This window comes from Sphaeramia orbicularis, chromosome 21, assembly GCF_902148855.1.
Source record: "Sphaeramia orbicularis chromosome 21, fSphaOr1.1, whole genome shotgun sequence".
In the NCBI taxonomy this organism is placed as follows: Eukaryota; Metazoa; Chordata; class Actinopteri; order Kurtiformes; family Apogonidae; genus Sphaeramia; species Sphaeramia orbicularis.
In genome coordinates this window covers 12,406,129-12,429,590 of record NC_043977.1, presented here as the reverse complement: position 1 = coordinate 12,429,590, position 23,462 = coordinate 12,406,129, and the positions used below count along the sequence as shown (strand labels likewise).

At 36.3% G+C, this 23,462-nt stretch overlaps 1 protein-coding gene across 1 annotated transcript in view; it reads left to right on the top strand.

The window, feature by feature from the left end:
* Window positions 1-23,462, top strand: part of LOC115412182 (ephrin type-A receptor 6-like) — a 417,601-nt gene that overhangs the window by 311,723 nt on the left and 82,416 nt on the right. The window contains exons 4-5 of the mRNA XM_030124523.1: window positions 10,270-10,394; window positions 14,096-14,258. Coding sequence (XP_029980383.1) covers window positions 10,270-10,394; window positions 14,096-14,258 — 288 coding nt within the window. The remainder of the gene's footprint in view (window positions 1-10,269; window positions 10,395-14,095; window positions 14,259-23,462) is intronic.

The window sequence follows — 23,462 nt, the reverse complement described above, 5'->3', positions numbered from 1 at the left end:
GGCCTCTGGTGAATGAATTCCTCCCCCCTGGTGGATTATCTGTGTATTGCATGTACTAATTGTACACAGTCACGGAAAAATCTATTAGTCCACCCCTTGTTTTCTTCAATTTCTTGTTCATTTTAATGCCCGGTACAACTAAAGGTACATTTGTTTGGACAAATATAATGATAACGACAAAAATAGCTCATAGTAGTTTAATTTCAGAGCTGATATCTAGACATTTTCCATGTTTTCTTGATAATAACCAAAGTCACTTCAGTTCTTCCATCAATATTGATGGCATTGTACTGACAAAAACATTGCTTTTAGGCATTCCATGTTTTCTTTTCTGTCTGTTTTAGACACATGATACACACAGGAGTTGGTACTTGAATGCATAATCATTGTTTTTGATGACTTATGATGGTTTAATAATTTTTTCCACAACTGTACATCAGGTTTTTCAGGAAAAAAAAAATCACACTGATTATGCAGAGGGCTTCAAAAGTTGTTATAGGGTTTAATATAGTAAAATACATGATTTTTACTGAAACAATGCAAAACACTGAGGGTAATATTACAATAAATGGTTATGAATCACTTTAAAAAGGTTACATTTTACATATTACAAAAACAAACAGACTCAGGAACAGTTGTTATGCTAATGCTATTTGTGTACTGAACTCAGTACACAAATAATTTTAGTCTTATTTTAATCTGACAGTTTTTTTATAATGTCCTTATACTTGTTGGTTCAGTTGGTGTATGTTCGTTTTATATTATTTATTTATGTTTTTAAATGCAATTTAAAGGTTTGCACTTTCAATTTCGTTGTCTGTATTGGACAGTGACAATAAAAACTGTTCTATTCTATTCTATTTAGAGGGAAAAAAATCAGATGGGAACTGCCACAAAAGTAGCTCTGAGTCTTTATGGGTTAATGTTACTCACTAGTGAACATGTACTCAGACAGACTTTTTTTTTTCACCCCAAGAAGACACAGACATATCAATATGACTGCTGTAAACAAGAGTAGCTTTATGGCGTATGTGCGTTTCTCCACTCTTACTATATCTCTCCATCAGCACTGAATCAGTGGAGTGTTAGGACATCGTTTAAGCTCTCGCGCAGCATCAATACTGGCTCTATTGATTTTTTTAAACAGTTAATGGAAGCCTTTAGGGCAGGAAAGCTAATTAAAATCATATGCAGGTCAAGCTCATTTAAAGACTCCCCATTAGTTTATGTTGAGCTTAACCACGCTTGACTGGAAAATCCATCCATCGGGCATCGTAATTGACTGGTGTTTCTAATGGCTTTCCAATTCTCTTGCATCTTAGAGAAAGCAAGTCAGTCCCTCTGGCAGATTTCATGTTGCAGCTCTAATAACCCACAAACAGAATCATTAAGGACGGTTGCAGTGTGTCCTGTGTCCTCCAAGTATTTTGTCAGTGCTTGGAGACGGTGACGTGTTCTATACACCTGCCTTTGAAAAGAAAAAAACAGAAAAAACACAGTATTGTCAGCCCACACACTGTAAAAAATGACTGTAGAATTAACACCAAAAAGTTGTAAAATTGCAACATAAAAAAACTGTAAGTGATAATACAAGCAAAGTTGTTTATTTGAAAAGATTTTTGTGTTAACGATTAAATCAAATATAGCTGTAGTTTTTACAGGAAGAGTATGTGAACAAAACCAGATTTGTATGTAGAAATGATGTATTTCTATTGTTTTTAGAAAATAAAGCTGTAAATTGAAAAACAATGTGGTGCCGTTTAAATTGCAAGACCATACTATTGAAATAACGGCCTATTTGCTTTTTTTTTTTTTTTTTTTTTTTTTTAATTAAAAAGTTCTAAAACAGTAAACATTTACTATGTAACATTTTAAATTTGTAAATTAATGGGTTGATAGAGTTGGCAGAGCGGCTCATCCAATAACCAAACGGTTGGTGGTTCGAATCCTGGCTCCGACTGTCCATATGTCCAAGTGTCCATGGAAGACACTGAACCTTAAATTGCTCCCAGTTGGACCTGGTGGTTTTGGAAAGTGCTTTGGACACCATGAAGGTGGAGAAAATGTACTAAATAAGTGCAGTCCATTTACCAGTTAAATCTACATCTTTAAAATGTTAAATCTACATGTTACTCTGTAAATATGTTTACAGTTGGATGTGTTTTTTACAGTATTGTTCTGGAAACCACAGCTGCCAGTTTTTTTTCTGTAAAAACAACAGGATTTTTTTTACCGTGCAGAGACTTAGAGCACTGTGCTTCATGTCCGTCTGTCTATAAAGTTACAGCTAATACCAGAGCTAAACAGTCACATATTGAATCAATACATGACTGCATGTGTAGCAGATTATCTGAAAATTTATCTCAAAGACGCTCTGGGTTTTCAGCTTCATGTTTTTTTCATGCAAACATAATAACGTATAATCAGGCAAGAGTGAGTGACTAATAAATCATTTTCAGTTTGAGACAAATACAAATAGCATATCCACGGCAAAGCCTAACGAATAGTACCCCCGTTTATTGTGCAAATTACCCAGAATGCATTTAGATAACACAGGATTACATGCATAATGTGATCTTCAAAATCCAGTCAAAGGTATAATTAATCTTGCATGAATAAAGTGTATCGGATGGAATGATCAGTTGCAAATCAAAAGGTTGTGTTTACAGAGACTTGCCCTGGAACAATATGAAACCTTTTTTTTTTCATTGTTTAGTGATGTGATGTGCACTGTCTTGCTGTGCAGGCAGAGCTGACTCCTATTTTCTGCAAAACAGTGAGTGGTCTCACTTCTCCTGCACATTTTTATCACATGTCAAATTTTGATTGCACGTGGTTGAGTCTGTGTGTGTGCCGCCTGTATGGCACATTCTTCTATTTTCATGCACAACTTGTGTGAGATGTGTTAATAAATTTGCACTGTTTTGCAGTGGGAGATGGTTTTAAATCTGTGACTCAGAGGGACACTGAATTTAGGCTGTGTTTGTTGTTCCCTGTCAGGGGCCAGTATGGTACCAGCAGATGCCAACCATCTTGCTGTGTCTTAGTTTGATGCCTCGACTGCATGACTTCAGCCACAAACCAACAGCCCGAACCCCTGTGCTACTCCCAGCTGGCACCAGTCGAGCAGGAAACCCTGCAACGTAGCAGCTTTAACAGAGTGGTTCATTAGACAGAGTAAGATCTGATAAAATCCCCCTGAGATGAATTCTCTCTGGCACTGGCTACATATGGACCTGAGGATAGAAGTGCATTTTCAGTAAAATTGTCAAATGAGCAGTTATATATGTAATAATAACGGCTAATAAGATGTCAGCCGTATTGACTTATGGTGCTGCTGGTAAAGCAAAGGTTTATTTTCTACACCAGCTGCTCCATAGTTCCCTGCGAAGACAAAAATATTCACCCACACCAGCACTCACGTACAGCACACGTATGCAAACACACGTGCAACAGGCCTATTATTCTAATATTCCAACATGAGCTCTTTTCACTCACGCATGATATTAATGTTGTTCTGTTTTTGCTAACATTTCAGACAGCCTGCCACTTTTTAAATGGCTATTAAGTTGCTGGTTATTAAGAAGAAGCCAAGCATTGAAATGTATTTTGTGTAAAAGTGGTGTGGGTGTATTGGCGCACGCTCTGTTAAACCCCTGCAGCTCATTTTCAACGGTCAATGAGTTTTCAATTGGTCAAAGAATCCGATGAAATACATTGATCTAAATTGTAGGGTGCAACATTAACTGCATGTTTTTAGCACATTTGTAAAGTACAGTGATCATGATTAGGTTTATTAATATTACCCAACATATATGTAAATTAATTTAGAGACTAAAAGATTAGAAAAATGAGTTAGTGATTGAGTTTGTTTTCTATTAAATTCACTTATAAGACTTTCCTAAGTGTCATTTGTAGATTTTTTCCTGTAAAATGTGACTCTTTTTGATCAAAATCTTTTGCTTTTCATACTATTTTAACTGTTTTTCCAGAAAGTCTAGAGCAGGATCTCAACACATTAAAACATTAGCCAGACAGAAGGATGGTGAATGTGTTGTAAAAAAAAGACATCATGGATTTATTTATTATTTATTTATTTAGATTTTTTTTTTTTTTTTTAACCTGCCATTTACTTTTTATTCTATGTTTTATTGCTTGTTTTATACTCTCCTTGTTAACTGTATGGTGTCCTTGAGTGCCAAGAAAGGCGCCTATAAATAAAATGTATTATTATTATTATTATTATTATTATTATTATTATTATTATTATTATTATTATTATTATTATTACTATTACTATTTAAAGCAGTTATGAACATTTGCAGGAATAAACTCACAGAAATGGCAGATTGTATGAAATCTGGTGAATAAACCTAACTTATGTTCATTTATAACTGAACCACTGCAGATGTGATTTGTCATAAACATAAACCTTGCATTTTGTTAATAATAAATAATAATGCATCGGTTTTATATAGCGCTTTTCTAAGTACTCAAAGACACTTTACAATAAACAGCCAAGGGACAAATACACATCAAACGGGTAAACAGATACGGAGTTAATACTAAATGGCAATCAAAGAACAAATACAGAGACAAATACGGACAAAAAAAAACAAAAAAAACCATTATGTCTCAGCAAAATAACTGAATATAAATTAACTAGGGCTGTCAAACGATTAAAATTTTTAAACAGATTAATCACAGGGTTGCTGTGAATTAATTATGATTAATCACAACTAAATATCACTCATTTTTAATCTATATTAATCATGTTTCTTTTAGCATGAGGAAAAAAAATGAAGAAAGTGTGTTTGTCGCAAGCTGGGCGACGTGTTAGCTGAAGTGCGAGCAGAATCCTGGACTAACCTATGCTTCACGTTAATGTGGTATTTTAACCTGGAAGTGCTTCAGTGAAAAGAAAAAATGTCGGTCGACTGTTTTGTTTTGGGTGTTTTTTTTTTTTTTCTTGTCCTCATATTTCCATGCAGGGGGCCAACATGCTGTTTAGTGTCTTCCATCTTTATGGGTTGGTTCTGCTGCCTGTCACTACCGGATCAAGTGCCCATTTGTTCATGCACTGCAGTAACTCTGCTTGGACAAACTGACCCAAATGCGTTAGCAGAGACGTTCAGAGTCGTTCTACGCTGCAGATGGGTTAATTGTGTTAAAATTTTTAGTCAGATTAATCAGGATGATGGATTAATCTGCGTTAATGCATTAATTTTGACAGCCGTAAAATTAACATAATTTTGTCTTGAACCATCAACCAAATAACGATATCTATAGTTGTGAGAACATATTTATTGATGCTTAAACCAAACCATCAACTTTTTTCTCACTTTAGCCAAAACACATTTTTTGTCTCCCACTAGAACAATTTTCTGCCAATTCTAGCCAAAAGTTTTTTTTTTTTGCATCCAAATCAGTACTTTGATTAGTGATATTGATGCTCCTTTTTCATTACAGCAAAACAATTTCACTATATTATATCTTTAAAATGTCATTTGTCGTATGTATTTGCATGATTTCTGGGATCTATCATTTCACATTGCTGCAAAAATGATAGGAATATATGGACGGCTCAGGTTAATAAAGATTATTCACGTTTTCAGTTTATCTATCCCAAACCTCAACCCTCCTCTTCACATCCTCCCAAATGCTAAAACCCCATCCTTTAGTTTCCTTCTTCTCCTAAACCACTGACTTTCAGCCCCTAAAAATGAGCCTCAGTGAATACTTCAGTTCTCCAGGTAAACTACTGTAATGAAAAAAAAGAGTGTCACAGTCTTTTCATTGTGAATACACATGAGAGTATCAGGCCTACATTTTCTCTCCACATAATGAGTCAGCTCTCACTGTAACATTACATGATATAATATATAATAATGACTCTCAGGGCAGTTACATCTGCTGACCTCTCTTGGGAGCTCTGTGCAATTATTTACTCTGCGATAATTCATACGGCAAAGCTAATGCAATTCAGTCGGAGAAACGAAGATGTAGCTTCTTGAACTTATTTTCAATAAAACATTATGATCTTAAGGGAGAATGGAATACTATGCAAACACTTCTTTTTTTTCTTCCAAAGGGACAAAAACCTATTCTGAAACATGGTAATTGAATGTGAATCATGTATGTATGATCATTTTTGCTGACAATCTGCATAAATGCCAGTCTGGTGTTTGTGTTGTGTGTGTGTGTGTGTGTGTGTGTGTGTGTGTGTGTGTGTGTGTGTGTGTAGCGATGCTGTTCTATAGTCTCATTTTATACCGGCTGCATCCATTGAAATAGTCCACCATCTGTATGCAGAGTGTGTTCTTATCAAACTGACTGCCTGCTGGGGTCAGCTGGTTCTCCCAAGATCAACAAGAGTTTACACCAAAGTACAAAGTCTGTCACACTGTTAGACACACTATGGTGCTTTCAGAAAATGGTCAAATAAGCATAGTGACATGATCCTATGTATATAGTGGTGTTCAGCAGATGTTAAATTTAGCATGTATAATGGTATATTATCATATGTGAAATAGCTTACAGTGATTATGGAGTGTTGATTTGGTCAGATAACGAATGGGGTGTGAATCTAAATGGAAAAAACTGTCAGATGCATTGTGCAGAAGCAAGGATAAATGTATTTAACCCATAAAAACCCAAACATCCGCCGTCGACCAAAATAATCTACTGATGTACAATGTTTAATATCGGTTGATCCACTAATAATATCAATACAGGTAAATAATTGGTGTAAAATACAGTTTGTCATCTTTTCATGGTCATCAGATATGACACATTTGGATATTCAGAGGCTCCATAGTCTGGGGCACCGTTAAAGGGGGGTAAACATGTCAAATTCATGGGGCCCAGCATTTGCGGGGGGGGCCCATAGAGCAGTGCAGGGGGCCCAGTGGATACAGGTTAGAAGTTGTGAAAATTTCATGTAAGGTCCTCTGTATAATAGAGGCAAAGAAGTCAGGAGTCGGAAGTTTCAGTTTCATTTTACGCTAGGGCTGAACGATATGGACAAAATTTCATATCTCAATATTCATGTCAGATATCTCGATACGATACGATATGACTACTGGTTTGGTGAAAACCAAGCATTTTTCAGAAAAATACAAACATCATACTACAAAAGAATGTGGAAAGTGCAGTTTTATTTATAAGAACTCACTGCCAGTCATCAACATTAACATAAAGTACAAATAAATGAAATTTGTTGTGACTTCCAGAGCTGTACATGCAGGGCAAGAGCAGGGGAAATCAATATTGTTCATATCGTTGCTTTTTCGATATTAATATCTTGAATGTTCATATCTAGATATTGATACGATAACAATATATCTTTCATCCCTATTTTACGCCGCTGTAAGGTGTGGCAGTAATGGACCCACCCCCCATCTATAGAGGTATAGAAGTTGGGAGTCGGGCGTTGAAAGCATGTAAAGTTTGTTTCGTTTTACGCCAGCCAGTTATGAATGCCCCACCCCCACCCCCCCACCCCAATAGATCGACAAGATACTGAATTTTATGAAGGGTCCACAATGTGTACCGTACATGGGCCCCACAATTAGTAGCGGTGCCCCAGTCCGTAGTGAGCGTGGAAACACTGTCATCTTCCACAACATTGATTCACTAGTAAAACCCATGGAGTTGGATCAATGACAGTGGATGGAGACACAAATTTTTATCTTTAGTTATTGATATCTTTGCTGAAAATGTCACTTCTTCTTCAGTTTTCTCTGTTTCTGATAAAATAACCCTCAACTTTACTCTGAGCTTTTATAAACATCTACATGATCAGTGAATTCAAGGAAAATATCAGATTCTCACTGAAAAAACACAAAATAGAGACGATAATATCATAATAAATGTTCTTCTTGGTAGTTCTACTTGGTTCAGCTGGACTGGTTTAGCTGTTTTGAAAATGTTTCATCTGTCATCCAAGAGACTTCTTCAGTTCTAGTAACTGGTGGGGGGGAACTGGACCTATAAACCTGCAGAGAGAGTGGTCTGTGTAGGTGGTGATCCATATGCTAACAAGAAAAGCACTTGGAGAGCGCAGACTTCTGCCAAGACAGATCTGCCCCTCCCCTCCAATCACCACCAAAATTTAATAATTTCTTCTTTGTGCTGGTATCAACATTTCCTGAAAATTTCATGAAAATCCGTCCTTAAATTTTTGAGTTGTCTTGCTAACAAACAAACAAACAAACACGCAAACACACAAAGCAAAGTGATCACAATACCTACTGGAGAAGGTAATGAATGTAAATGTTAGGGGTCTTAAGAGCTCACCTGAAAACAAACAAATCCCCCCCGAAGGATTTGGACAGTGACCCACCCCTTTTGTCAACGACCCTGAAACTCACACACAATACCCACCAATGACCCTACCCCCAGGGACACCCCCCCCTTATGACCCTAATGCTGATGGGTGGCTGTGGCTCAGTTGGTAAAGCAGGTTGTCCAATGACCAAAGGGTTGGTGGTTTGAATCCTTGCTCCAACTGTCCGCATGTCAAAGTTTCCTTGGGCAAGACACTGAACCCTTGTCTTGCATGGTGCCTACTGGTGTGTGTGAATGGGTGAATGTGATGCCTTATAAAGTGCTTTGGGCACCATGAAGGTGTATAAAATGCGCTATATAAGTTCAGTCCATTTATTAAGTTCATTAGCATATGGATTAACACCAACACAGACCACTCCCCCTGCAGGTTTATACGTCCAGTTTCCAAATGATTAAAATTCCAAATTTCCAAATGGCAAATGAGAACCTACACAGACATCGTAATAAATGGTGATAAATCACTTAAGAAAAGTCAAATATAGAGAAAAAATAATAGGGTTACATAATAACCCTCAACTTACAGGGTGGGGAAGCAAAATTTACAATGAACATTTAGTTGTTTTTTCTCAGCAGGCACTACATCAATTGTTTTGAAACCAAACATATATTGATGTCATCATCATACCTAACACTATTATCCATACAGGGTGGGGAAGCAAAATTTACAAAATTTTGGGGCAGGGATTGAAAGACAGTGTATGACCAACTAGTTTATTGAAAGTCATGAGAATTTATTTGCTACATGAAAATTTACATAATAGAAAATGTTTTTATTCTATGTGTCCTCCTTCTTTCTCAATAACTGCCTTCACACACTTCCTGAAACTTGCGCAAGTGTTCCTCAAATATTCGGGTGACAACTTCTCCCATTCCTCTTTAATAGTATCTTCCAGACTTTCTCATAATAGTTTTGCTCATAGTCATTCTCTTCTTTCCATTATAAACAGTCTTTATGGACACTCCAACTATTTTTGAAATCTCCTTTGGTGTGACGAGTGCATTCAGCAAATCACACACTCTTTGACGTTTGCTTTCCTGATTACTCATGTGGGCAAAAGTTTCTGAAACGGTATGGATAATAGTGTTAGGTATGATTATGACATCAATATATGTTTGGTTTCAAAACAATTGACGTAGTGTCTGCTGAGAAAAAACAACTAAATGTTCATTGTAAATTTTGCTTCCCCACCCTGTACCTTTTCAGAAACTTTTGCCCACATGAGTAATCAGGAAAGCAAACGTCAAAGAGTGTGTGATTTGCTGAGTGCACTCGTCACACCAAAGGAGATTTCAAAAATAGTTGGAGTGTCCATAAAGACTGTTTATAATGGAAAGAAGAGAATGACTATGAGCAAAACTATTACGAGAAAGTCTGGAAGATACTATTAAAGAAGAATGGGAGAAGTTGTCACCCCAATATTTGAGGAACACTTGCGCAAGTTTCAGGAAGCGTGTGAAGGCAGTTATTGAGAAAGAAGGAGGACACATAGAATAAAAACATTTTCTATTATGTCAATTTTCTTGTGGCAAATAAATTCTCATGACTTTCAATAAACTAATTGGTCATACACTGTCTTTCAATCCCTGCCTCAAAATATTGTAAATTTTGCTTCCCCACCCTGTATATCTGAGCTTTAATGAACATCTACATGATCAGTGAATTCAATATAGGAAAATAGCTGATTTTCACATAAAAATGCAAAACACAGAGGAAAATATTTGAATAAATGGTGAGAAATCACTTATGAAAGGTTGAAAATAGAGAAAACTTCATTTTGGAACTGCCACAAAAGTAGCACTAGGTCTTTATGGGTTAAAAAACCCATGATGTATTTAATTAAATCATCCAGATACTTGAGACCTGACTGGAATCATTCATTCGTGTAACCAGAGTCCTGAATGTCTTTGTTTTCTAACCAGGTCCGTCTCTGGTGGGGGCTCTGAAGAAGGACTGGGCTTCCCCCAACAGCATCGCTCTGTCCTGGCAGCAGCCGGAGCAGATGACGCTCCTCATCCTGGACTACGAGATCAAATACTACGAGAAGGTACAGTGACGTCTGCTCATCTTCCAGCCCACTCTTAATAGTATTAGTACAGAGATCAAAGTGGACGTTTTTAGCCCTAAAGTCGTGTCTGATAAACAGTCACATCCAGTACGGTGACGCTGACAGCGACTGTGTGTATCTGAGGTTCTTTTCATGAAGTCGGTTATGTTGTGATAGGCAGTTTTAGGTGACCATGACCGAGTCTGGAATAGAAGCTGAATAACACTGTTAAATAAAAATACAGCATGAGCAGGAGGAGCAGTGGAGCTTCAGTGTTGGTCAGTCACTTTAACTTCTCTCTTCACCGGAGTTAAAGGATGATTCAACACTGTTTCTCCTCAGTGAAAGAAGCTTATGTAATGTAGAAGTACAGGGTGCAAATATAGTTCAGTACTGTACAGTGGTTGGACACCCCATGCATTTGTGATATTATTACATTAAGAATCACACTTAAGTCAGTGAACTCTGCCAAGTACTGTTCTATTCTCCAAACCCACATGTTCCCCTCTGCACATGCTCAGTTCCATCGAGGTCAAAACTGGATGTTTTAGGAAAATAACGAAACACATCCCGTACATGACATGTTAAAACTACTACTACTACTACTACTACTAATAATAATAATAATAATAATAATAATACATTTTATTTGTATAGCGCTTTTCATGGAACTCAAAGACACTTTACATACAGCAGACAAAAACAGAAACCAAACACATTAAAAACAGATAAAAAGATAACAGATAAAAACCAGGTGCAACAGGCAGGTAAAAACTATCAAACTATGGTTATTTTTTGTTGTTAACAATAAACAAAAAGTACAAATCATGTGCATTTATTTGTGTCTGATGCAGCCACACTTTTTGAAACAGAAAAAAACATTTTTTAATGCAAATATTTCATGATAATATGTGAGGTTGTGTAAAGTTTTAAGAATGTCCAAAAACATTTTTTGCACTACAGTATGTAGCTCATACCATATAATAGTAAAAAATGTCAAATATGCTTCCAAACCTAGACAATAATGTGCACAATACAACTAGTACATGCAACTGATACAACAACAGGCTGTATATTTATTTATTTTATATGAATTTGTGTTAATCTGTTTTATATTTTGGTGATGTTCTATAGGCTACTTTCCATTCTTCAGCTGTAAAACTCCAAATAAGGCGTTCACCTCAATATATTGTGGGATAAAATAAAGGTTTTATATCGATCTATGATGTGGTTACATAACAAAAAGGTCTATTAGCTAAACTTTTGCTCTCTGTCTGATCACATAATAATTTTAAAACTTTTGTCCATAACAGCCATATCAAAACAGTTTTATATATAAATAAAAAAAACAGAACCCATCCCAATCAGTTTTACAAAGCCTCAACCTCAAACACACCAATTTATCTGTATGAGAGGTAGAGATTTATACAGATTGATTCCTGTGTGAGTTTGCCTTTAATGCACCTTTAATGTGTGGATGTGGAGAAAGCATGGTATGTAAAAAAAAAAAAAAAAAAAAAAAAAAATGTATTTGTATTGGAGCAGAAAAAGGGAAAAGGCCTTTTTGTTATTATTACCCTTGAAATTTGTGTTAATACATTAAACTATTATAATAATTACTGTGTATATATACTTAGATATAAAATTGGTTTATGCTTTTCATAAAACAAGCATTAAACATGTATAACCATAAAGATAATGAAAAATAAAAGTGTTCAGTCTCTTATCCACACAGTGAACATAACCACAACACTACCAGAGTTAACACGGGCTGATTTGTGAACACTGTGGGTTCAACAGGAAAACAAAACACAAGTAATATCACAGTTTTAGGAACTAGGAGGTGAGAAGAAAAATCTCATCAAAACAAAATAGATGCTGAACTGATGGTAGAGTCAAGACCATCTAACATGAGACCAATGCCGCGTTTCCACTACGTGGTACTGGCTTGACTTGACTCAACTCAACTCTACCTTTTCGAGTTTCCATTATGAAAAAGGACCTGGAATCTGGTACCTGGTACTAGTTTTTTGGTATCACCTCCGCCAAGGTTCCAGGACTGGGGACCAGATACTAAAACGTGACGTATAAACACTGCAGACCACTGATTGGTCAGAGAGTTGTCTCAGTGACCTGCCATTTTACAAAAAACAGATGCGGAAGTGTACAGTAAATATAGCGATAGGTTAATCCACATGATGACAGCCTGAAAAACAACACCATTCACTCAGGAGCTTCCGTCTTCGGTGGCCGACATAAAAATTCAGCATGAGCTTGACGAGACAACACGCAACAAGCGAGTTTATCAGCAACTCTGAGCAGACGACACGGAAGTCATGTGCCACATCGCTATGACGACCACGAACTGTAAAGTGGGTAGTATCCTGTAATGGAAGCGGTCTCCTGGAATAGGACTTGGTACCCGAGTCGAGTCGAGCCGGTTCCATGTAGTGGAAACGCGGCACAAGACCAGCATGTACAGAGACCAAGACAAGACCTAGACCAGGGGTGTCTCATTTTAGTTCAGGGGCCACACTCAGACCAATATGGTCTAAAGTGGGTGGGGCCAGTAAAATAATTACATAATAACCTGTAAATAATGTCAACTCCAAACTTTGAGAGTTTTTGAATAAAAAAAGTTAAATTAAATTTAGGAAAATGTTTATGTCTACAAACTATGGAGGATGAAACCTGCCATATTGAAAAATATAGACAGAAATATAAAAATGGCTTGATAAAAATTAAATAAGGAAAAATATAAATAAGGACAAAATAGATAAATAAATGGTAGGGAAATGAATTTATTAGGTCATTTTTATATTTCTGTATATATCTTTCAATATGGCAGGTTCGGTCCTCCATAACAAACTATCCTTTTAAAAAATGTGAATAACTTCAACAGCCATGAGCCTGACATTGCAATTTTAAGATGCCTCAGTTTATCATTTACACACAGCATTACAACTTACACATCTTACAATTTATTGCTACACTTTGTCATTTTCCTCCATTTGCCCTTGACCACAAAACTGATGAAGATCTGAGGTTCACTGCTCCTAAAGTTCATGTGCTAATGCTAACGCTAATGCTAGTTAATTAGAATGGGTAAAATGCAATGACCCAAGTTCGCTTTGGGGATAATAAAAAGAATATTCACTTCACTCTCAGAGGTTAAGGTCTGGGGTGCTGTTAAAGGGGGGGTGAACATGACTAATTCATGGGGCCCAGCATTTGTTGGGGGCACATAGAGCAGTGGAGGGGGTCCAGTGGATGCAGGTTAGAAGTTGTGAAAATTTCATGTAAGGTCCGCTGTATAACAGAGGTATAGAAGTCAGGAGTCAGACATCCCCCCCCCGCCCCCCCCCTGCTCCAACAGATCAACAAGATACTGAATTCTATGAAGGGTCCATAATGTTTACCTTTCATGGGGCCCAGAATTGGTAGCGGCACCCCAGGTTAAGGTAAAATAATTTCTCTGTCATTAACCACAACTTTATTAGCTTGAAAATGGCGTTTTAAATTCATAAACATCTGAAATGGTGACACTATTCAGAAGAATCAAAAAACTGTTTGCCTCTCGCTATTGATATCTCACCGGCCATGTTTTCAGCAGAAGGGGCAGGACTTCAGCTCTTTATGTTTAAATAAATAAATAAATACGTGTTGTGAATGAAACACCTCGTCTGTCTACACTGTCACAGGAACATGAGCAGCTGAGCTACTCTTCAACTCGCACCAAGGCTCCCAGTGTGATCATCTCAGGTCTGAAACCTGCTACGTGGTATGTCTTCAGCGTACGAACCCGCTCTGCAGCCGGATACAGCTCCTACTCACCTAAATATGAGTACGAAACCACAGGAGACTGTAAGTACACGCTGGAGGTTTTACCTATATACATGTGTGTGTTTGGGTTCAGGTCAGAATGTGTGTTTGTCGAATAGAATAGAATAGAATAGAATAGAATAGAATAGAATAGAATAGAATAGAATAGAACCTTTATTGTCATTGTGTGTGCAAAGAAAATATGAGTGCTACAGTAGAATAAAATAAAATAAACATAAAACATACATATATACCTATTTTATTTTTTCTACTTTATTCTGGTCTTATTTTACTTTTTAAAGATTTTATGTTCTATTTTCTTATTGTACTTTTTAGTTTTTGTAATGTTATATTCACTCTTATTTTCTGACATTGATTTTTTATTCATATTGTTGCACAGTTTCATACAGTAGAATACTATAGGCTAGGGCTGCACGATATTGGAAAAAACTGACATTGCAGGGGTTTTTTTTAACCCTATGATGTATACATATATATATTGCAATGTGAAAAAATACTCAGGAGGAAATAATAGCTGTGTGGTGCCGACGTAAATGGTCAAACAAATTAGTTGTGTTACCTCTCGTTGTGTCAACAGGTGGAAGGTACTGTCAACACAGAACACATGTTTCAATATCATCTTTCTTGTAGCTGAAATAATTCCAATAATTTTTTTCTTTTTGGCACCAAGTCTTCATTTTTGGTGATTTTTTGTCGTTCATTGCTCATTTTTCAATGTTGTTACCAGCGACTCAGTCCATGTTACAAATTAGATGAGAACAGGTTGAGTTCATTTTCCTTCTACACTCTAAAAAATGATTCATGGGGGTTAGTAAGTTAAGCTTAAAATCAAGAGCTTTCTCTGCTTAAAAAAATTAAGTTTGTTACATGTACACATTTAAATCAGATGATAAGTTATTTTATTAAGTTGGTCTAAATGAAAAACAAGGAAAACACTCTTAACTTAATAACATATTGATTTTGAACAGACATTTCTACCTCTAACTTAACAAAGAAATATATTAAGTTAGTACAGCTTAAAAATCTTGTAAGCTTCCTCTAAAAGCTGAGTACAAAGCTGACGAGCCTGGACATGTTTTGCTGACAGACCACGCCTACCACAAGAAAAGGAGGGAAGCACAGAAAAAAAAGGGAGAAACATGATTTTGCACAGAACTTTACCAAACTTTAAGGCTTGATAGAATTTAGCTTTGTTTCTGCAACAGTAGTTTTAATTATTCAAGGACTGAATAATACACATTTTGCTCCTTTCTAATTTAAAATTGTAGTATATATTGTCACGTATTTGCTGCATTGCATTGTGGGTATTGGGTATATTGTTGAAAACGTGTTCTTTTATGTGCAGGGGTTCAGCAGGGTTGTGATGTTGGTGTTAATTTTGAGTTAATGTGTGCATGCTAATGTTTATTGGCCTTTTTGTGTTTTTTTTTTTTTTTGTATTTTTATAGAACTGCACCATGAGTCAGAGCCATAGGCCAAACAGTGCCTTTCCTGTTTATTGCTCGTTACAGTTATATTGCTTAATGGAACTTCTCACTGCTTAACAAATATAAAGTAATATCTGCAAGAACATGAGAACGATAGTACTGTGTACATTTGAGATATTAACATGTAGACAAAGTTAGCAAGTTAGTTGCGCAGAGAATTAAACAGGTCAGTCATATAATTGGAATTTCCATGTGGAATTTCTTCTAATGTACAGAAATAAGTGAGACCAACTCAAAAAATTAAAGAAACTACTTGTATGAACATTTTTGAGTAGAATAAAAGTAAAACAATAAGTCATTATAACTAAATGGAGTAATTTTTACACAATTAAAATTAAGTTGGTTCGACTTAATTAAGCTCATAGAGTAAAAAGCAAATCATGTTGTTTGTACTAAAGTAATAGAGTTTACTTAACTCTTTCAATGCCATGGGCCGATTAAATCGGCTTTACGAATACAACCTTTAAAGTGCCACGGGCCGATCAGATCGGCTTTGGAGAACACGCCATATTTGTGTACAAACAAACCATCCACCCCCATTTCTTTCTCACATTTCGATGACGTCCTTTCAAATCTTCTTGCAAATTACGATCAATAATGAATCAGCTGCATCCGGTGCGTTTTGAATCTAAGTAGCAATCGGTCGGATGTTACCGAGCGGTTTTTGACCAAGGAAGAGCTCGCGTTTCGTTTTCTGCTTGGGAAATTTTATGAATGAATTTATGAATGAAATCATATGCAAATTAGATGGCCATTTTGTAGTAATATCGTAAACACAGCAATTTGTCAAAACAGTCCCATCTGCTAGAAAATGAGTTCTGATGACGATTCAGACTTTGATTATAAAAACGATGCGAAATACTGAAAAACGGCCAAATTCTGTGGCACTTTTAAGGCTTATTAGCCCCTTAACTGTCTGGCACCGAAAGAGTTAACTAGAGAAGTCTTGTGGCATTTAAGCAATTTGCCAAGTTTAAATAACTTCAAAAGATTAATGGAAATTGTTACCTCAATTTTTTTTTACGTTGAGCCTATTAATCATTTTTTAGAGTGTACATCGCGGGACCATCGCGATGACATTTCTCAAATGATATATTGTGCAGCTCTTCTATCAGCTTAGTTTCTTAGTTGAAGGCTAAGATGATTATTTTTCTTTTTTGATCAATGTATTTTTATTGTCTTTCAAACATACAAAAAGTAAGACAAACACTGAGACATATAACAGAGGTATAAGACGCCACCCAAAAAAAAAAAAAAAAAAAAAAAAAAAAACTAGAAAAGCACTCAGAATGCGCAGACCTCCGCCAAGGCAGATCAGTGCCTGCCCCCCCCCAAATCACAGCCAAAATTTTATCATTTGTTCCTTGTGCCAGTATCAACATTTCCTGAAATTTTCATCTAAATCTGTCCATAACTTTTTGAGTTATCTTGCACACAGACAGACAGACAAACAAACCAACGCAGGCAAAAACATAACCTCCTTGGCGGAGGTAATAAAAGGATGCCATACCACATTCAACTTCCTCATTGATTCATTCAATGTGTATCTAATCTTTTGAATTTTAAGGAAAAACATGACACCACATATCCGTTTGCTAAAGGAGGGGGGTTTGTAATTCTTCCACTTTAAAAGAATGAGTGTCCTTGCTAAAAGGGAGGAGTAGGCGATATTATTTAATTGTGGCCTTTGTAGAGGGAGATCTTCTAATGGTACACCAAAAAGTTCGATAAAAGGGCAGGGGTCAATAATGGTCAGACCTGAAATGGCTGAATTAGCTTCAAATATTGAAGACCAGAATGCAGTGAGACTTGAACATGACCAAAAAGTGTGAAAGACAGTAGCAGGTGCTTGTCTACATCTGTCACAAATGGGATTAACTCCTGGGTAAATTTTGGATAACTTGACTTCAAAGTTATAACAGTTTTGGATTTTTCATTATAGTTTAGTTTTATTTAGTTTTGACTTCTTTTTCTCTAATTCAGTTAGTTTTAATTAGTTTTTAGAGCAGGTTTGCTGGTTTTTATTAGTTTTCATTATTTTCTAAATGCTTAGTTTTAGTTTAGTTTTAGTTTCGTCATATTTTTTTTTATCCTCGCTATCGTATTCAAATAAATCCTAGACAGGATTCTGCTGCTTTCTCCCAACTTTAGTCTCCATGTTTCCAGGTAGAGTGGGGACCAGAAGATGACTCTAAACCACAAGTGATGAGAAGTGATGGACCGTTAAATATCATATGGTGCCAGCAGCTAAAATTGCTTGAATGAAATAAATCAATTTTATATCAATCCGACATTGACAAAGACGAAAACAAAGGAAATTTCATCTATAATTTTTATACGTTTTAGTTAGTTTTGTAAACACACAATACCGTTTCAGTTAGTTATCGTTTTTTTTTCTTTTAATTCTAGTTTTTATTTATTTCAGTTAACGAAAATGTTTTTACAATTCTAGTTTTCATCATTTCATTAGTTTTCGTTAATGATAATAACCTTGCTTGACTTTAGACATGTGAAGTCAGTGTACAATTTTCAGGCTAAGATGATTTTTAGCATTGCTTTGATTTTAGCCTAATGTATAAAAACTAGTGGTGGGCAGCGATTAAAATTTTTAATCGCGATTAGTCGCATGGCTTTCTGCGATTAATCGCATAGTTGTTGGGGGGGGGGGGGGGGGACGCATCAACAGCATGTATTGCCTTTCAGTGATATTCCAGACTGGAAGTACTCCGGTGATAAAAATAACTGCACGTCAGTGCTTCCAAACAACTGTGTCCTTCTCACCCCCACCATCTGAAGACATTTAAAATGAAAATGTCCATGTAAAAAACCACTACTTTTACACATGTTTATGTCCCCACCAGTGTATTTACAGTTGTGAGTGATTGACAGGAGTCTTAAGCCCACTAATCAGTACTAATACTAATAAACCCATTAATGTGATGTTCAGTTGTTCAAAGCAAGCAAAAGGGACCCTGAAGTGGTCAGAATAAGTTGCACTAACGTATGTTTTGTCCTTTCCGTGTTACCGTAGTTAGTTCGGACATAGAACTAACAGACATGTTTCTTTCACTCTGTTTGTATGGCCCCAAAAACGTTTGCCTGTGAGTATTTTATATTCAGTTGTTGTGAGAATGAATAGTATCAAATATCTCCGATGTGAGCCTTTGTTGCTGTATAAAAAGACGTTGTAAATCTTAAATTAACCTGTAAATGCTAATCGTTAGCGTGTCTATGGATTTTCCCATTCAAGTTAGCATCGAGATAAAATGACTGCTAATACAACATTCACATCGTAAATGAGTAAAGGTTAGTTCAAAGGCTGGCATATTAGACCTAAACACAACCAATGAATTTACATAAACTTAGCATGAGCCTGCAGAAAGAATTAGCAACCCATCTCCGACTGCTAGCATGAACGAATTAGCTTAAACATCAGCATTACTTGTAAAGTTCGCCGGTTTTCTCCTCTCAGCCGGCACATACACACAGCACCGGTGTGTGGACCGGCAAAATAAAAGCATGAGTTTCAAAATAAGAGTCTGTATGTATAAATCAACTAAGACTTGCTTGAAAGGCAGAACAATAATAAAACGGCGTTAACGTGAGATTAAAAAAATTGTCGGCGTTATTTAATGAATGCGTTAACGCGGTAATAATGCGTTAGCTTGCCCACCCCTAATAAAAATGAACATCATTCATTTGCAATGCCTAAGCATTCAATGTTAGATTTTGGGTCCAGTTTTAGATAAAAGTGGCTCTAGCAGTGTCACGATTATAAATCTGAAGGATCCAGGACAGTTCAAACTTATCACCCATACTTATTCATTCTGCTTTCACAACAAGGGCAGTAATAATTGCTGAAGGAGCTGAAAGACTAAAAGGCTGTAGGTCTTAGTTTAAATTCTGTCACTTTCAACTAAAAGTGAAGAACGGAGTCTTACTAATGCAGCGTTGGGGCGACATATATTGATCTCACAGTTAAGCTTAAATCTGTCAGTGTCTGCGCAATATATTAGATTTTTCTGCCTAAGCACAATGACAAAGGACAGTAATAATGAGTGGCTCAGACAATCATACATCAACATATCAGCTCTGACCTCAAATTAGGCGAGGGAGTTAATGCAAAATGTGCCGTATAAACAACCCAAATAATATTAAAATGAATGCTGTAAGGGAAAGTTTGCTTTTAAAGGCAACTCCGTCACAGATAGAAGATGCCAACTGCAGTTCAGGGTCAGATGAAGTTCACATAGCCTGGAGTAGCACTCGGGGCTGCTTGCATCAATGTCACAACAGCAAATAATAACTCTGGATAAGCCCAAAATCTGAAATATCTCTGTAGCATATATATATACATATAGACAGGTCCCAATGAGCATATTTTTATAAAGATCCAAGAAAAAGGATGTAGAGAAGACACTTCTGAAAGTTTTTTTTTTTTTAATATGCTAAAAGTAAACAGAACCTCTTGGTTTTAGCACGCTCGCATATATAAATGTACTTCCACTTTAACAGCATGTAATTTGCTGCTGTTTATTTCTCGATCTATAATTTGCACGTATTTGATCTCAATGTGTTTTTCTCACCCTGCAGGTTACGCTTTTGGCATATTTAATTAAACTGACTATCTTGCATTGATATCTAAACATTAGTTGCCCTATTTGACAATTATTTCATTATTTCTTTCACCGTCTGTGTCTTTCCTTATAATGCAGTATACAATAATAGTCCTCTGCTCATTGAACCTCATACAAAGTCCTCTCCGTGCTCTCGTCTGAACTCTGTCTTCCTCTTTTAGTATGCTGGACTTGTACGAGCAAACCGCGTCAGTGTCAGCAAATGCTCAGAACTTCAGAAAACTGTGTAAATGACTAGAATAAACATGATGAATGCCACCTGTGCCACCAGCTGTGCCAAACAGAATGTCAACAGATTATGAAGTCTATAGGGTTTTCACTCAGAACTGCTTCAATATAAAGAATTATCAGAGATGTATCAGAGGAGCAGAAGTCTGCACTGATACTGATATTTAAAATGATAAATTGGAGGATTCTGGGTGTTTATCTTGTTTCTGTTGTTATTTATCCCCCCTTTTTGACCAGGGAAACCTTAGATCAACTGTTTCAAGCCCTTCATATAATGTCTGAGTACAAGTTTAATCATACAAATTCATTCATTTCATTCATTTATTTGTTTATTTCGAGCATTTACAGAATACATGCAAATTCAAAATTCCAAAATCATTCATCTACACTCAAAAAGGAGTGGGAAGAAGAAAAACTTATTTTATTCCACCCCCACTCTCATCATCAAATAACTTAACATAATAACGTTTTAAATACTCACTCCTGTCCTTTGACTTCAAGCCAGAACAATGAATAAAATAGGCCTGTACCGAATTAGAATCAACTCATTGGATAGTATTTACATTATTGAACCAAAATGTGTGTGAAAAATAGAAACAAAGTACATTCCTGATGGCGTTACCACGAGTAACAGTTAACAATCAACTTACATTATGATAATTACGTACCAACAATGGTAAAAAAAAAACAAAACAAAACTACAGTACCACATGTGGTAAAGAACAGCAATAATTACATACTAATAATGGTAAGAAAAAAAACAAAACAAAAAACTACAATACCACTAATGGTGAAGGGCAGCACATACCAGCAAATTAATGAAAATAACATGAAGAGGTAAATATTTGACTCTGCCACTGATAACCTGATAACTTATATGCCAATATCAATTTTAGCTTATGTCAGGACATATCGATCAATACTGACTTTTGGCTGATTCATTAGTGCATCCCTGAGAAATAAAAATAATTGTAAAACTTACGTCCAAATTACAACATATTAATGACATGTGATTCCTATCAGAGGTTTAGGTCACATGTAAATTGTGTTCATATGTGAAAAAAACTCAAATTACAATAAGAAAAAAGTTCTCTTAAATTACTGGTATGTAGCTTTTTTGCACAAACTTGTTACTAAACGTGAAAGTGAAATAAGGTTTGTTTTTTGGTTTTACATTTTAATCCATTCTCAACAACACATGCATCTCCTTATGCCTATTTATCTAAATGTTTATGGAAATGCCAGAATTAGAAAAAACTTCCCACATTTCACAAAATTCCTTTTTTTTTTCTCTCTCTCTCACTTTAGGTGTTTTTTGGCTGTATAAGACATGTTAATGCTCTAAAATTCTAATTCTATTTGTCTGTCTTATGGGTGAAATAAGGCATATTTGATACAGAGAAGAACATGATACTCTGCTACTTCTACTCTGTTTTTAGACTCATGTGTAATGTCACCTACAGCGCCACCTGTTGGTCACTCAACACTGCATGGGTTATTCATTCTAAACCAGTTTATGGAAACATACAGTGCTATGCAAAAGTCTCAGGCCACCTGTAGTGTTGTTGTTTTTGCAAGGTTGAAATGTGTATACATATTAATTTTTCATTTTATTTCCTTCAGATACAAGAAAATACATTAAATATATACAAAGCCTTAAACACACACACACACACACACACACACACACACACACACACACAAACTGAACTGAATTGGTTGTAAAGGTTAAACAGTTAGAAACATCTGATGTTTTGAATGAAACCTGGTATAAAACATCAGGGAAATGTTTTAAAATGCATAATTCCATTTAAAAAAGCAAAAATATCACTCCTTTAAAATTTCACAGTTCCCGATGCATCGGTAAAAAGAAAAAAAAAACCTCCTAGTGAATCTTAGTATCCATCCGCTCCAGGTTGTGTGCATCTACGGTCATTGTTTTTGTATGAGTAGTAGATTTATTGGAAGTCTACTCATAAAATACAAAGGTCCAGCTGCCCTTTTATGTCAGGTCAGGTATTGTTGAGAGGTGATTTGGCTTCAGTGGCCCTCTCCCTTCCAAAGCTGCAGAGCTTTGCTTTATCTGCGGATCAGACGGTGTGCTTGGCCAAGCCTTTGTACTGCCTGGCCTTTTATCTGAAAGAGAAAGCAGATTTGGCCCCTGTCGCTCCCTCTCCTCTCCGTCAGCCTGTCTGTCTGTCTGCCTGTCAGTCACTGTCTCAGGCGTTCCTTTTCCCATCCGTCGCTCTATTTGTCACTTCCGTTTCTCTGCTTCTGTCCTGTTTGTTTTTACCTCCTTCCTGTCTTTTGTTTTCTCATCTCTTCCCTCGTCTTCCTCTTTGTGTCCTCTGCTAACCTTTCTGTACAGCACATACACCTCATTACTGCAGCATGAGTCCGACACATCTGCTTAGTTAGTAATGTGAAAAATGTGCAAAGCCGACGGCCAGGAGAGGTGGCTTATACACTGCACTGTAAGCCTGGACTTTGTATTTACTGAAGTGCTTTAATTAGAATGGATTTAAATGATTAAAGTTTTGTTCCATTACTATAAAATGTTCAGTATATTCTACTAATTTGTAGACATAGTCGAAAGTACAAAAAAGTTCAAGTTGAATGGATTTAAATCACTAAGTTTTAGTCATGACCACACCTTTTTATCTCTGCATTGCATTGTGGGTTGTGGGCATGTTGTTGAAAATGTGTTCTTTTTCTGTGCAGGGGTTCAGCGGGGTTGTGGTTTTAGTGTTAATTTTGACTTAATGTGTGTATGGCGATGTTTATTGGCCTTTTTGTGTTTGTTTTTGTTTGTTTGTTTGTTTGTTTTGTAGCGCTGCACCATGAGTGAGAGCCGTAGGCTGAACAATGGCTTT